Consider the following 16,518-nt stretch of genomic DNA (forward strand, 5'->3'; position numbering starts at 1 on the left):
GCCAATGGACTGTTCCAATGTTGGGTGACGTGAAGCCTGATTCTCTGCTATGACATGCAGACTGATTCTCTGCTGACATGAAGCCAGATCCTCTGTTACGGGACCTCTCTCCTCTGCCTGGGTGCTGGGCCTAAATATCTGACAATGGACTGTTGCAGTGGTGGCTGACGTGAAGCCTGATTTTATAACAAGACACGGAGGCTCCTATTGCTTTAACCTTTCTTTACTTCTACCATAGCAGCAAAGAGAGAAAATGGTATACAAAAAAGAAACCATGGTAACAGACTCCTCCCCCTTATCCCAGTATATCCTTCCTTGTCTGTCTGAGCTCTTCCTCTTTCTTTGCTGCTACCAGGCAGATAAGTACTCTCCAGCTCTGTGGCATTGCTCAGGGTCTGGTATATTTGTATTTTTATGTGCTTGGATTATCGGTTCGTTCGGTTTCTTTATTAGATTCTGATTAGACTCTTATCGTAGATACATATTTCTCTCCTGTATATATATATATTTATTTATCTAGGGTACGTATATATATGTATATGTTTTTTCGTTCAGGTACTTCTGTGGCCGTTCTGCCTAGGGGTTTGTCCTTATAACAGTTTTTGCGGCTTCCCCGCTTTCCCCCGTGTGATCCGTTTCTCTGCCCTGTCATCCTTGTCCCTCGTTACCTCAGACTGCGCCGCCATTGCGCGCGCTTTCTGCTTCTTCTTCCTCTCCTTCTCGCCCGAAGTCTCGCGAGTTCGAGATTTCGCGCGCGTTTTTTCGCATATTTTCGCATATTTTCGCATTTTTTCGCATTCGGCTGCTACTGACGGCGAGATCTCGCGAGATTTCGCCGTCCCTGTGCGTTTCCCCGCTCTGCACACACCGGACATCCCGCTCTGCACAGCGCATCTCCTGGCGGTCTTTTTCCACTGCTCTTGAGCCTTGTAAGTTCTGTTTTATTCCATTTCGTCTACCCACTAGCTGGCTATGATTCCTGGCTTCATTATCCCCTTTTCTCTTTTTCTCCTCTAGTGCTATTTTTGCTGCTCCGGTCGGGGTGACTAACCCCTGCCTTTTGCTACTTCACCATGTCTGTCAGAAAGAATTCCGTTGCCTCTGTGGCCCCTAGTGAAGCCCCCCAAGTAGATCAGGGTTCCCCTGCGCAGGATAGGAGGTCCGAGGTGATCCACCCGGACGACCATGAGGTGGCACTGCAAAGATCCATATCTAATGCCATTATAACCGCCATGGGTTCGATGTCATCTGCATTGACCCAGTCTATATCTCAGGCCCTTATGGCGCGCCCTGCTACTACTACCCAGGTTTTGGTCCCACCTCCAGGACCACCTCCTATTGTCTCCAGAACACCTCAGATTGATGGGCCATCCCCATCCCAAGACAACGCGCTTCAGTCGCGTAAACGAGCTTGTACCCGCCAGGCAGAAAAAACGCGGGCATGGAAGACTGCCAGGTCTCTACCTGAGCCTAGGTCAGACTCTGATAGGGAGTCAGAGGAGGAGACTCATGACAACGTCTATGAATTGACGGATGAGGTGGAGGACGATTTGGCGGATATTGCTGTGGATCCGGTTCGTAATCTAGACCCGGAAGCCCCGTTACTACAACAGGGATCAGCAGAGGATCTCTTATTGGATCCGTCTGGGGAACCGCTGTTTAACCCCGAGGAGCTGCATCATCCCCGCTCCGCGGAATGGATGCCCGCCACACATGTGGCGCAGTATATGGAGGCTCGCATACGCAATCCGCTTAGTAAGGAATCGCGTAATAAGTTGCGGGCGGAGTGCCCTCGTCCTTTAATACCACACAAAGTGTGCGAGACGCCATCAGTGGATCCAAAGATGGTCCAGTTTCTGGCGAAGACGGGGTTTAACCCCCGTAAAGGGCTAGACGCGGCCTTGAAGGCTGTCCAAGACAAGCTACTGGACATTACAGGTCCTTTAGCAAAGATTTTCGATTTGGCTGAGTCCGCTATCGCGGCAGGTAGCCAGGTAGACCCTATAGAATTGAGAGGTTGGGCCCAGCGAGCCATATGCGTAGCGGGTAATACCAATACCTCGCTCGCCATTGAAAGGCGGAAGGCAATACTAATTAAGATCGAGCCAAAGCTCTCGAACTTAGCATTGACTGAAGCGGGCAAGGACGCCCAGGGGTTGCTCTTTGGCGACTCTTTTATTAAAGAGCTAGGGAAATATGTAGGAGCTTTTACGGCTCTTGATAAAGCCCAGACTTCGATGCGTCGAGTCTTTCAAGGGCGTTTTTCCAACAGGGCCGGCAGTGCTAGGGGCCGACTGTCCGGCCGTTCCAACTTTCATGCCAGAGGTTCCGGCAGAGGCTCCTTTAATTATAGAGCATCCCTCCAGGATCAGAGACATCAGCCGTCCTTTTTTCCCTCACGAGGCGCTCCCTTCAGGTCACGAGGTTTCCGAGGGAATCCAGGCTCCCGTCGACCATTCGGTAAGTTATGTTCTTCGTCCCCCTCCTTTTTTAGACCATTTAGTCGGGGGCAGACTCCGATTCTTTTCTCATGTGTGGTCAGGCATAACCTCAGACCAATGGGTCCTTTCTACTGTGCAGGGGTTCACAATAGATCTGATTGCCGATCCGAGCTCCATCCCAGCCCCCCCTACGGTACCACTGTCCTATGCGGCACGGTCCCAATTTCAGAGGGAATTGTCGGATCTTCTGCAGAAAGGCGCGATCGAACGCGCACCGGAGAATCGTGGGGGTGTCATCAGCAGTATTTTCCTGGTGCAAAAGAAAGGGGGCCAGATGCGCCCGGTGATCAATTTGAAAGCCCTGAACAATTTTGTACAATACCGACATTTCAAGATGGAGGGCATCCATCTTTTGAGGGATCTGCTCCTTCCAGGCGATTGGTTGGCCAAGATAGATCTCCAAGACGCCTATCTCACGGTCCCAGTGTCCCCCTCTTCAAGAGACCTGCTGCGGTTCCTGTGGAACGGTCAGGCCTGGCGCTTCACCTGCCTTCCGTTCGGCCTGTCCTCCGCCCCCTGGTGCTTTACCAAGATCATGCGCCCAGTGGTGGCTTGGCTTCGCAGCAGAGGTGTTCGTCTGATCGTCTACCTGGACGATATCTTGATCATGGCCCAATCACGGGCTCTCTTGTTGAGACACCTCCACTTGACGGTGACGCTCGTTTCCGACTTGGGGTTCATTGTCAACCAGGAGAAATCCTGTTTGACCCCCTCCAGATCCATAGAGTTCTTGGGTTTCCAGGTGAACTCGGAAGAATTATCCCTCAGTCTTCCACTCTCGAAAGTCAAGGCTATCCGCAAGGAGTTGAAGCATGCTCTACGCCTACCTCAGATGTCGTTGCGGCATTTGGCAAGGATAATCGGACTTCTGGCCTCCTCAATACAGGCCATTTTCCCAGCCCCCCTCCATTATCGTGCGTTGCAGCGCCTCAAAATTGCTCACCTTCGGTCGGGGGCCTCTTACGCAGATTTGGTCTCATTAGATGCCGAGACGACGGACGAGATGAGATGGTGGATCCACAACCTGTCAGTGTGGAATGGCAGAGCGATCGTGGGTCCCCAACCGGATCTGATCATAGAATCCGATGCGAGCCTGCACGGATGGGGAGCACATTGCAGTGGTGTGTCCACGGGCGGTCCATGGTCTCCAGAAGAATCCCATCTTCACATCAACGCCCTGGAACTCCTAGCAGGGTCGTTTGCCATTCGCAGTTTTGCCAATGGTGTGGTCAGCTCAGCCATCAGGCTCCGCATGGACAATATATCTGCGGTCAGGTACGTCAATTGTATGGGTGGCACACGGTCGGTGGTTCTGACCCATTTGGCGAAGGATTTTTGGGAATTCTGTCTCGACAGGAACATCTCTGTGGTGGCCGAGTACCTTCCAGGCCTTCACAACACTCTGGCGGACTGGAGTTCTCGCTACATATCGGACTCCAGCGACTGGAAGTTAGACGAGACGGTTTTTTCTGCTATTTCTTCTCTGTGGGGTCCCTTTGCAGTCGACCTCTTCGCTTCCCGTTTGAATACCCAACTGCCCAGGTTTTTCAGCTGGAGGCCGGATCCCTTGGCGGAGGCAGTGGACGCTCTGCTTCAACATTGGGGAGGAGCGTTGATGTACGCATTCCCTCCCTTCGCGCTCATTCCACGAGTGCTCCTTCAGGTTCGTCAGCAGTTGGCGAACCTGGTTCTGATTGTTCCGTTTTGGAGGAACCCAGTCCTGGTTCCCTCAGATCCTGGAACTTCTAGTGGACTTTCCGTTTCTCCTTCCCACTCAGGTGTCACTACTCCAAGGGCCTGCAGGAGAAGTTCACCCACTCCTGCAGAACGGGTCGCTACGCCTCCTAGCTTGCAAGATATCGGGAGTCCAGGAGGAGGCGCTGGACTTTCAGGAACAGCTAGGTTCTTATTGGACTGCGCTTGGGCGCCCGGGACGAGACGGGCTTATCGAGCCGCCTGGGGTTCTTGGTCTCGCTGGTGCGTCGACCGGACTCTGGATCCCGTTACGGCCCCTGTCAATTCCATCTTAGCCTTTTTATCCTCACTTTTTGAGGCAGGGAAGGCTTACCGCACCATCAATGTCTTTAGGTCAGCAATTTCCTCCAGACACAACGGTGTCGACGGCCGTCCAGCGGGTCAACACCCCCTGGTCTGTCGTTTACTCAAGGGTTCACGTTTGGCCCGACCACCTCGGCCACGGTTTTCGTCTACCTGGGATGTGTCGGATGTCTTGCAATTTCTAGTCAGTTGGCCCTCAAATGAGCTATTGTCGTTACGTCAGTTATCGGCCAAATTGGTCACTTTATTCTGTTTAATCTCCTGTAAGAGAGTTTCGGATGTGCGTGCTTTGGATTGGGACGCCAGATCCTTCACCCCGGAGGGGGTCCACTTTAACATTTCCCGTCGCACGAAAACCAGTATCCGGTCGGTCTCTTACCCCCGTTTTCCGACTTCTCCACAGCTATGTCCTGTAGCGTGCTTACGCGAGTATGAGGACTAGAACCCGTCCACTGCGGTCTCTTTCTCTCCCCCACTTATTCATTTCGTTTCGCAGCCCGTTTGCTCCGGTTACCAGTGTTACGTTATCTCGCTGGGTCAAGTGGATTCTATCCCTTTCCGGGATTGATACGTCTATCTTCACGGCACATTCGGTCCGCAGTGCGACAGCTACGTCCATGACGTTATCTGGGGCTCGTTTGGAGGATGTTATGAGATTGGCGGATTGGTCCAGATCTTCCACTTTCCGGGAGTTTTATTTCCGACCGGCTTCGCATGCTTTTGATTCTATAGTGGCTCAGCTTTAAACAAGCAATAGGAGCCTCCGTGTCTTGTTATAAAATTATGGGATTTTACTAAAGTATGACGTAAAGTCATGATTTTATTAAAGACACGGAGGCGAGTATTGCCCTCCCTGGACCCACCCCTTGGGGTTTTTGACGTAAGTATGTTTTGTTGATTTACCGTATGGTCAGAATTTTAAAGTTGTTACTGTGTTTCCAACTAGTGGATCCTATGTTTCTATGCACTGGATTATGCTCTTAGTAGGTTTTTCTCTTATTTCCTTTTTTTCCTAGGTTGAGAGGCTTACGGCTTCATGTTTTAGAGTTACACAGTTCCGGTCGGAGGTCCAGTTGTGGCGGTCCAAGCCGACGAGTTCAAGGGGTTTTTTCGTTACCCGGTGGTTTCGGCGTCTGTTGTTCCGGTTGACCAGCGCTGGTTGAGACACAAAGAAAGAGGAAGAGCTCAGACAGACAAGGAAGGATATACTGGGATAAGGGGGAGGAGTCTGTTACCATGGTTTCTTTTTTGTATACCATTTTCTCTCTTTGCTGCTATGGTAGAAGTAAAGAAAGGTTAAAGCAATACTCGCCTCCGTGTCTTTAATAAAATCATGACTTTACGTCATACTTTAGTAAAATCCCATAATTCTCTGCTATGACATGCAGACTAATTCTCTGCTGACATGAAGACAGATTCTCTGTTACAGGACCTCTCTCCTCTGCCTGTGTGCTGGGCCTAAATATATGCCAATGGACTGTTGCAGTGGTGGCTGACGTGAAGCCTGATTCTCTGCTATGACATGCAGACTAATTCTCTGCTGACATGAAGACAGATTCTCTGTTATGGGACCTCTCTCCTCTGCCTGTGTGCTGGGCCTAAATATATGCCAATGTACTGTTGCAATGGTGGCTGACGTGAAGCCTGATTCTCTGCTATGACATGCAGACTAATTCTCTGCTGACATGAAGACAGATTCTCTGTTACGGGACCTCTCTCCTCTGCCTGTGTGCTGGGCCTAAATATATGCCAATGGACTGTTGCAGTGGTGGCTGACGTGAAGCCTGATTCTCTGCTATGACATGCAGACTGATTCTCTGCTGACATGAAGCCAGATTCTCTGTTACGGGACCTCTCTCCTCTGCCTGGGTGCTGGGCCTAAATATCTGACAATGGACTGTTGCAGTGGTGGCTGACGTGAAGCCTGATTCTCTGCTATGGGACCTCTCTCCAATTGATATTGGTTAATTTTTATTTATTTTATTTTTATTTTTATTCATTTCCCTATCCACATTTGTTTGCAGGGGATTTACCTACATGTTGCTGCCTTTTGCAGCCCTCTAGCCCTTTCCTGGGCTGTTTTACAGCCTTTTTAGTGCCGAAAAGTTCGGGTCCCCATTGACTTCAATGGGGTTCAGGTTCGGGACGAAGTTCGGATCGGGTTCGAATCCCGAACCCGAACATTTCCGGGAAGTTCGGCCGAACTTCTCGAACCCGAACATCCAGGTGTCCGCTCAACTCTAGTTGTGATTTATTGATTGGATTTAAAGGGCTTAGCCCACTAGTATCATAAGTAGCCTGACCTACTCAACTTGGTTGTGTGTGTACTCTATATGCTTTCATCATAAATAACTGCAATAACTGAAATACGTCCCTATACACTTTCACCAGAAATTACTGCAACAGTGCATATATTTTTCTTGTATTACTGAAATAAGGCCACTATATGCTTTCTCCAGAAATAACTGCAGAAGTGACCTGAGAAAATATATTTCTTGTTGGACTGAAATTGGCCACTATATGCTTTCAACAGAAATAACTGCAACAGTGCAGTGTGTATCAGTGTGTATCTATTTTTCTGTCTTTTGCTGCATGCATGGCATTATGGGTCATCCCGCGTTCCCAGAGTTCCTTGACCCATGTCCTCATTTTAGACACTATTTTAGACGCCCAGCATTTCTAGAAAATAATGCAATTTGTTACCACGAAGAGTAAGGAAATTCGCATTCGTTCAGAATCAATTTTTTCTTCAATTCGCTCAACTCTAAATAAGAGGTTTGATTTACCGGCTTCCAGCAAATACTCATTCTTGGGTTCTATATATCTGTTTCCACAAAATTCTGATAGAAGGTATTGATATACCAGCTTCCACCAAATATTGATTGAGGCCTGCGATACACCAGAGTTGGTTGAGTGGCTCACTCAGCTTTATGCTTCTGCACCCTCCTCATCCTCTGTATCAGCACCCTCCTCACTCTCTGCTGTGTGCACCCCCAAAGATACCACCACCATAGCCCCTCCACTCAAGTCAGAACAATTATTTTCCCATCCATTCCCAGACCTTACTGATGAACAGACATTCTTGGCATCGGATCAGGTAGAGGAGGTAGCAACGGCCGATACCCAGCGGTCTGACAACAGTACCCAGGTCAGCCCAAGAGAGGGTGGTACCCGCTGTTGCTGCCTACTCCGAGATCTCTAATGTTAGTGGTGGTGAAGGTGACGATGATGAAGTGTCAATGGACATCAAGGGGGTGCCCACAAGAGAAGAAGAGGAGGGGTATACAGAGGGAGAGACAGAGCAGCAGATAGAGAGGAGAAGGAGGAGAAGCAGGCAGAACTCGCAGAGCACATAACTTTTACTGCCCGCTGGGTAAACCTTCTTTTTCTTTTTAAAATCTTTTTATTGATTTTGAATAAAGAGCAACTTATACAACAACTTCAAAAGCTTATCTAATATAAAATATAGAAATGTTGCAGTACTTAAAGAAGCATTAAGGAGTCCAATACATATACTGTAGGCCTAATAGTAAAGCAAATATTTCCACAAAGACAAAAAACATGGTATAAATATGAGATTCCGGACAATTCATGGCCGGAACTCTTTTTCTTAACATGGAGAGGAAAATATCTATAAACAAGAGGCTTGTGACCGGCTCCTTTTAATCGTCCTGACGACAGAACCAAAGCTACTCCTGATCGTTGTACAGACCTTTAGGAAATGAAGAGTCAAGAATAAGAGCAAAGGCTCCGAAAACAGTACCAAAGTCAAACCTAACCCTTCATAGGAATGAAGTTGAGGAAAAACAAACAAAAAAGACAGGAGGTGGGGTGGGGGAGGGGAGGAGGGCGGCGAGGTGATTGAGGGGAGGTAAGGAAGGTAGTTCTTCCGATTTTCGTGTCAAGGGCAATCCCAGATAGCACTGTAGAACCAGGAAGTTAGTCAGGCGACCAGTGGTGATATTGAGTTTGAGATTTACGTGTATTTATTGTACATCTAGGAAATGTAAATATAGGGTCCTGTCCTGTGTGAGTGTTAGTGGAGACCTGCTCCCTTGAACTATATGTGTGTTTTGTTAGCTTTCCAGGTTAACCAGGGGTTCCATCTCTTAGTGTATCTGTGATGAGTTCTTAATTCCCAGTATGAGAGTTCTTCCAACCTAGCTAGGGATTCTACTTTTTCTTGCCAATGAGAGATTGATGGTTGGGCAGTCGATTTCCAATTTGAGGCAATCAAAAGTCTAGCGGCTGCCAACAGAATTTTCAGCAAGGAAATCTTAGGTTTTGCAATAGTGTTTGGTAATAAGGTTAAAAGGGTGATTTTAGGACATACGGGAAGGAGGGAGTTATCTAACTCAAGGATATCTCTCGTCAACTTGAAAACTGATTCCTAATATTTGATTATGGGGCAGGTCCACCAGATATTTAGAAAGGAACCCCTTGCTGTTAGACATCTCCAGCACTTGTCCGATGTATCACCGTACATCAGACTCAATCTCAGTGAGGTCAGATACCACCTAGTGGGGACTTTGTAGGCATTTTCTTGTATAATCACACATCTAGAGATTGTCTTTGGGGCACCTACTACAGTCTGTGTCTCCATATCAGAGAATTTCATGCCTAGGACCCTTTCCCATTCCTTTACAAAGTTAAGGGAGGTTGGGTATTCCAATGTTAATAAGTTTCTATAGACAGTGGAGATAGGCCTTGAGGGATATTGAGTTTGGGATATTAGTTTCTCGAACCAAGTAAGTGTCAAGTTCTTTCTGTTCTGTTTTAGGACTGTGCAGGTGGCAAATTTCAGACAAATGAATTGAATCTAGTTGATATTGTTTAGCTGGCATTTTGTGACTAGAGCTGGCCGGTCTAGTAAAGCTCCCTCACCGTCTAGCAACTCGTCAACTGGCAAGGTGGAGTTGCGTAACTGTGAGGGAAGAATCTTGTAACTGTCTGTGTTGGAACATAGGCAGTCTCCAATGGTCAGAAGGGGGAGGGGAAATGAGAGCATATCTGTCTTATTTCTGGAGTGTTCCAAGCCAACAGGGTAGTTGATACCAGGGGGATCACCCTTCTGTGACTGTGGAGTCCTCCCATGTTCAGATAGAATAAGGGACCTGAGTGAAAATCCTGCTAAGCTTTCCAATGTTTATGGACTGGTTTCCTTATCCAAGCGCTATTCCCTCTATCTTTTAATAGAGGGAAAGCCTATCCTTCCATTCAAAAAAGGGAGAAGCAAAACCTTGCTAGAAATTCTGGGTTTTATATTCCCCCAAATGTAGGAGGAGCATATTTTCCTGAAGGAGTCAAAAAAGCTATTTGGTAGTTTTACTGGGAGTACTTGTAGTACATAGGTGATTTTGGGAACGATTAAGGAATTGAAGATATTACGTCTACCTATCCAAGAAATAAAGGAAGGAGACCAGAAATTTAATATTGCTGGTATTGATTTTAGCAGTGGGGGGAACATTGACTTCATATAGTTTGGACAATTCTGGTGTGATATTAATTCCCAGGAATTTTATGTATGAATGTGTCCACTCAAATGGAGTCTGCTTGTCGCTTTAGTAGGAGTTCAGATGATAGATTGATACTCATAGCTTGCAATTTTGATAGGTTTACTTTGAAATTTGAGATGTAACCGAAGGAGGTGAAGATCCTAATTATAGCTGGAAAGGCCAGTGATGGGTTAGAAACCAATAGCAATAGGTCATCAGCGTAAGCAGCTTGTTTGATCTCCAACCCCCCACAGACCAAACCTCTTATCTTGTGAGATTGTCTAATATATTGTAAAAGGGGTTCAATTGTGAGTATGAAGAGAATTGGTGAGAGAGGGTAGCCTTGTCTCGTCCCATTGTTTATAATGACCGCTTGGGAGAGTATGTCGTTTACTTTAATGTTTGCACTCGGGGAGACATACATGGTGAAAATGGCCTTTATGAAAGGATCAGGGAAACCTAGTTTAGACAGTGTACATTTAACAAAGGCTCATGCCACTCTATCAAAGGCTTTTTCAGCATCTGTACCCAGAACCATAAAAAGAGTCTTTGTCTTTTTTGCCAATGCAATTGAGTTTATGATTTTGCATGTATTATCTTTACCCTCACGCCCAGGAATGAAACCCGTCTGATCTGGGTGTATAAGGTCTCTTAGTAGGGGTTTTATTCTGGTGGCCAATATCCTAGCATACATTTTAAGGTCTAAATTTAGCCTAAAAATGGGTTTGTAACTAGAACACAAACTTGGGTCCTTCTGTGGTTTGGGTATAAGAGTGATGTGGGCATTGACTGCTTGAGGAGGGAATGCCAAGCTGGATAGTGCTGCATTAAAGGACTTGAGCAGATGAGGCAGGAGGATCTCTTGAAAGGAGAGATAGTAAAGCATTGGTAGGCCATCTGGTCCAGGAGATTTTCCTTTGGCCATTTTTTTTATGGTTTCTGAGATTTCTGAAATCTTAGTGAGCACAAACCTACAGCTTGATCAGAGAATAAGGAAGGGAGCAGAATTTTACTGAGAAATTCAGTAGTCAGCTCTAATTTCTTCTCTCTAAGACTATCAGGATCTGACACATCTATTTTATAAAGAGCTGAGTAGAAACTTTGGAAAGCCTCTGCTATCTCCACGTCCTTCCTTACTATATTTTATCATAGCTCAGAATAGCCGAGATTCTAGACTTTCGTTTACGTTATCTTATCATAGCCAACATAAACTTTGTAGGTTTGTTACCATGCGCAAAAAGTTTTTGTTTCAGAGATAGATATAGTTTTGCTGACTTTTTATTTAAGAACTCCCTGAGCTCATCCCTAGCTGAGGAGAGTTCAAGTAGGCATTGTTTATGCCGGGAGCATTTGTGTGCAGATTCCAACATGGAGATTTTGTCATAAAGCTCGGCCATTCTGACACGTGTCTGTTTGTTTAGGTATAAAACAATTGAAATAAAGTCCCCTTTTATAACTGATTTATGAGCTTCCCAAATCATGTGTGGAGAAACTACATTTGACACGTTTAAAGAGAAAAATTATTTTAGCTTCCCCTCTATTTTATCTTTTACATGTAAGTTATCTAACAATGTCTCATTTAGTCTCCAAGTGTACATTCTGGGGTGGGTGTCTGGTGTTTTCCATGTGAGAAGCACTGGGGAGTAGGGATGAGCGAACTCGAACTGTATAGTTCGGGTTCGTACCGAATTTTGGGGTGTCCATGACACGGACCCGAACCCGGACATTTTCGTAAAAGTCCGGGTTCGGTGTTCGTCGCTTTCTTGGCGCTTTTGTGACGCTTTCTTGGCGCTTTTTGAAAGGCTGCAAAGCAGCCAATCAACAAGCGTCATACTACTTGCCCCAAGAGGCCATCACAGCCATGCCTACTATTGGCATGGCTGTGATTGGCCAGAGCACCATGTGACCCAGCCTCTATTTAAGCTGGAGTCACATAGCGCCGCCCGTCACTCTGCTCTGATTAGCGTAGGGAGAGGTTGCGGCTGCGACAGTAGGGCGAGATTAGGCAGATTAACTCCTCCAAAGGACTTGATTAACTGATAGATCTGCAGCTGTGGATCATAGAGCTGCTGATCCTCAATTGCTCACTGTTTTTAGGCTGCCCAGACCGTTTGTCAGTCACATTTTTCTGGGGTGATCGGCGGCCATTTTGTGTCTTGTGGTGCGCCAGCACAAGCTGCGACCAAGTGCATTTAACCCTCAATGGTGTGGTTGTTTTTTGGCTAAAGCCTACATCAGGGTGAAGCTGTCACACCAAGTGCATTTAACCAGCAATAGTCTGTTTATTTTTTGGCCATATACTACATCAGGGGCAAGCTGCGCCTGTCACCAAGTGCATTTAACCCTCAATGGTGCGTTTGTTTTTTGGCTAAAGCCTACATCAGGGTGAAGCTGTCACACCAAGTGCATTTAACCAGCAATAGTCTGTTTATTTTTTGGCCATATACTACATCAGGGGCAAGCTGCGCCTGTCACCAAGTGCATTTAACCCTCAATGGTGCGTTTGTTTTTTGGCTAAAGCCTACATCAGGGTGAAGCTGTCACACCAAGTGCATTTAACCAGCAATAGTCTGTTTATTTTTTGGCCATATACTACATCAGGGGCAAGCTGCGCCCGTCACCAAGTGCATTTAACCCTCAGTAGTGTGGTTGGTCAAGCTATCACACCAAGTGCATTTAACCAGCAATAGTCTGTTCATTTTTTGGCCATATACTAAATCAGGGGCAAGCTGCGCCCGTCACCAAGTGCATTTAACCAGCAATAGTCTGTTCATTTTTTGGCCATATACTACATCAGGGGCAAGCTGCGTCCGTCACCAAGTGCATTTAACCCTCAGTAGTGTGTTTGGTCAAGCTGTGACACCAAGTGCATTTAACCAGCAATAGTCTGTTCATTTTTTGGCCATATACTACATCAGGGGCAAGCTGCGCCTGTCACCAAGTGCATTTAACCCTCAGTAGTGTGGTTGGTCAAGCTATCACACCAAGTGCATTTAACCAGCAATAGTCTGTTCATTTTTTGGCCATATACTACATCAGGGGCAAGCTGCGCCCGTCACCAAGTGCATTTAACCCTCAGTAGTGTGGCTGGTCAAGCTGTGACACCAAGTGCATTTAACCAGCAATAGTCTGTTTATTTTTTGGCCATATACTACATCAGGGGCAAGCTGCGCCCGTCACCAAGTGCATTTAACCCTCAGTAGTGTGGTTGGTCAAGCTATCACACCAAGTGCATTTAACCAGCAATAGTCTGTTCATTTTTTGGCCATATACTAAATCAGGGGCAAGCTGCACCCGTCACCAAGTGCATTTAACCAGCAATAGTCTGTTCATTTTTTGGCCATATACTACATCAGGGGCAAGCTGCGCCCGTCACCAAGTGCATTTAACCCTCAGTAGTGTGGTTGGTCAAGCTGTGACACCAAGTGCATTTAACCAGCAATAGTCTGTTCATTTTTTGGCCATATACTACATCAGGGGCAAGCTGCGCCCGTCACCAAGTGCATTTAACCCTCAGAAGTGTGGTTGGTCAAGCTATCACACCAAGTGCATTTAACCAGCAATAGTCTGTTCATTTTTTGGCCATATACTACATCAGGGGCAAGCTGCGCCCGTCACCAAGTGCATTTAACCCTCAGTAGTGTGGTTGGTCAAGCTGTGACACCAAGTGCATTTAACCAGCAATAGTCTGTTCATTTTTTGGCCATATACTACATCAGGGGCAAGCTGCGCCCGTCACCAAGTGCATTTAACCAGCAATAGTGTGGTTATTTTTTGGCCATATCCCAGTCTAATTCTGTCACTAAATCCATACCGGTCACCCAGCGCCTAAATACTAGGCCTCAAATTTATATCCCGCTAAATCTCTCGTTACCGCTGTCCTGTTGTGGCTGGGAAAGTTATTTAGTGTCCGTCAAAGCACATTTTTTGTTCTGGGTTGAAATACAATTCCCAATTTAGCAATTTAAAAATTTAGTGGTATCTGCTATATCAGAGCTATTTGAAATCTATCCCTAAAAGGGTATATAATATTCAAGGTGCACATAGGGTCATTCAGAATAACTTCACACACACACGCTACTGTGCATATCCCAGTCTAATTCTGTCACTAAATCCATACCGGTCACCCAGCGCCTAAATACTAGGCCTCAAATTTATATCCCGCTAAATCTCTCGTTACCGCTGTACTGTTGTTGCTGGGCAAGTTATTTAGTGTCCGTCAAAGCACATTTTTTGTTCTGGGTTGAAATACAATTCCCAATTTAGCAATTTAAAAATTTAGTGGTTTCTGCTATATCAGAGCTATTTGAAATCTATCCCTAAAAGGGTATATAATATTCAAGGTGCACATAGGGTCATTCAGAATAACTTCACACACACACGCTACTGTGCATATCCCAGTCTAATTCTGTCACTAAATCCATACCGGTCACCCAGCGCCTAAATACTAGGCCTCAAATTTATATCCCGCTAAATCTCTCGTTACCGCTGTACTGTTGTTGCTGGGCAAGTTATTTAGTGTCCGTCAAAGCACATTTTTTGTTCTGGGTTGAAATACAATTCCCAATTTAGCAATTTCATAATTTAGTGGTTTCTGCTATATCAGAGCTATTTGAAATCTATCCCTAAAAGGGTATATAATATTCAAGGTGCACATAGGGTCATTCAGAATAACTTCACACACACCCGCTACTGTGCATTTCCAAGTCTAATTCTGTCACTAAACCCATACCTGTCACCCAGCGCCTAAATACTAGGCCTCAAATTTATATCCCGCTAAATCTCTCGTTACCGCTGTCCTGTTGTGGCTGGGAAAGTTATTTAGTGTCCGTCAAAACACATTTTTTGTTCTGGGTTGAAATACAATTCCCAATTTAGCAATTTCATAATTTAGTGGTTTCTGCTATATCAGAGCTATTTGAAATCTATCCCTAAAAGGGTAGATCATATTGAAGGTGCACATAGGGTCATTCAGAATAACTTCACACACACCCGCTACTGTGCATTTCCAAGTCTAATTCTGTCACTAAACCCATACCTGTCACCCAGCGCCTAAATACTAGGCCTCAAATTTATATCCCGCTAAATCTCTCGTTACCGCTGTCCTGTTGTGGCTGGGAAAGTTATTTAGTGTCCGTCAAAGCACATTTTTTGTTCTGGGTTGAAATACAATTCCCAATTTAGCATTTTCATAATTTAGTGGTTTCTGCTATATCAGAGCTATTTGAAATCTATCCCTAAAAGGGTAGATCATATTGAAGGTGCACATAGGGTCATTCAGAATAACTTCACACACACCCGCTACTGTGCATTTCCAAGTCTAATTCTGTCACTAAACCCATACCTGTCACCCAGCGCCTAAATACTAGGCCTCAAATTTATATCCCGCTAAATCTCTCGTTAACGCTGTACTGTTGTTGCTGGGCAAGTTATTTAGTGTCCGTCAAAGCACATTTTTTGTTCTGGGTTGAAATACAATTCCCAATTTAGCAATTTAAAAATTTAGTGGTTTCTGCTATATCAGAGCTATTTGAAATCTATCCCTAAAAGGGTATATAATATTCAAGGTGCACATAGGGTCATTCAGAATAACTTCACACACCCGCTACTGTGCATTTCCAAGTCTAATTCTGTCACTAAACCCATACCTGTCACCCAGCGCCTAAATACTAGGCCTCAAATTTATATCCAGGTGAATTTGAATACAATACATTGGGCCAAATAATATTTTTGCTGTTGTGGTGAACGATAACAATGAGGAAAACATCTAGTAAGGGACGCGGACATGGTCGTGGTGGTGTTAGTGGACCCTCTGGTGCTGGGAGAGGACGTGGCCGTTCTGCCACATCCACACGTCCTAGTGTACCAACTACCTCAGGTCCCAGTAGCCGCCAGAATTTACAGCGATATATGGTGGGGCCCAATGCCGTTCTAAGGATGGTAAGGCCTGAGCAGGTACAGGCATTAGTCAATTGGGTGGCCGACAGTGGATCCAGCACGTTCACATTATCTCCCATCCAGTCTTCTGCAGAAAGCGCACAGATGGCGCCTGAAAACCAACCCCATCAGTCTGTCACATCACCCCCATGCATACCAGGGAAACTGTCTCAGCCTCAAGTTATGCAGCAGTCTCTTATGCTGTTTGAAGACTCCGCTGGCAGGGTTTCCCAAGGGCATCCACCTAGCCCTTCCCCAGCGGTGAAAGACATAGAATGCACTGACGCACAACCACTTATGTTTCCTGATGATGAGGACATGGGAATACCACCTCAGCATGTCTCTGATGATGACGAAACACAGGTGCCAACTGCTGCGTCTTTCTGCAGTGTGCAGACCGAACAGGAGGTCAGGGATCAAGACTGGGTGGAAGACGATGCAGGGGACGATGAGGTCCTAGACCCCACATGGAATGAAGGTCGTGCCACTGACTTTCACAGTTCGGAGGAAGAGGCAGTGGTGAGACC

At 46.1% G+C, this 16,518-nt stretch overlaps 1 protein-coding gene across 1 annotated transcript; it reads left to right on the top strand.

The window, feature by feature from the left end:
* Positions 1-317: 317 nt before the first annotated feature.
* On the top strand, positions 318-4,250 carry LOC122925201. Its single transcript, XM_044276712.1, has 2 exons — positions 318-2,762; positions 2,805-4,250. Exons 1-2 carry the CDS (start codon positions 1,074-1,076, stop codon positions 4,248-4,250), a joined length of 3,135 nt encoding a protein of 1,044 aa, XP_044132647.1. The 5' UTR covers positions 318-1,073.
* Positions 4,251-16,518: the final 12,268 nt, after the last annotated feature.

This window comes from Bufo gargarizans, chromosome 1 (assembly GCF_014858855.1).
Source record: "Bufo gargarizans isolate SCDJY-AF-19 chromosome 1, ASM1485885v1, whole genome shotgun sequence".
Classification (NCBI taxonomy): domain Eukaryota; kingdom Metazoa; phylum Chordata; class Amphibia; order Anura; family Bufonidae; genus Bufo; species Bufo gargarizans.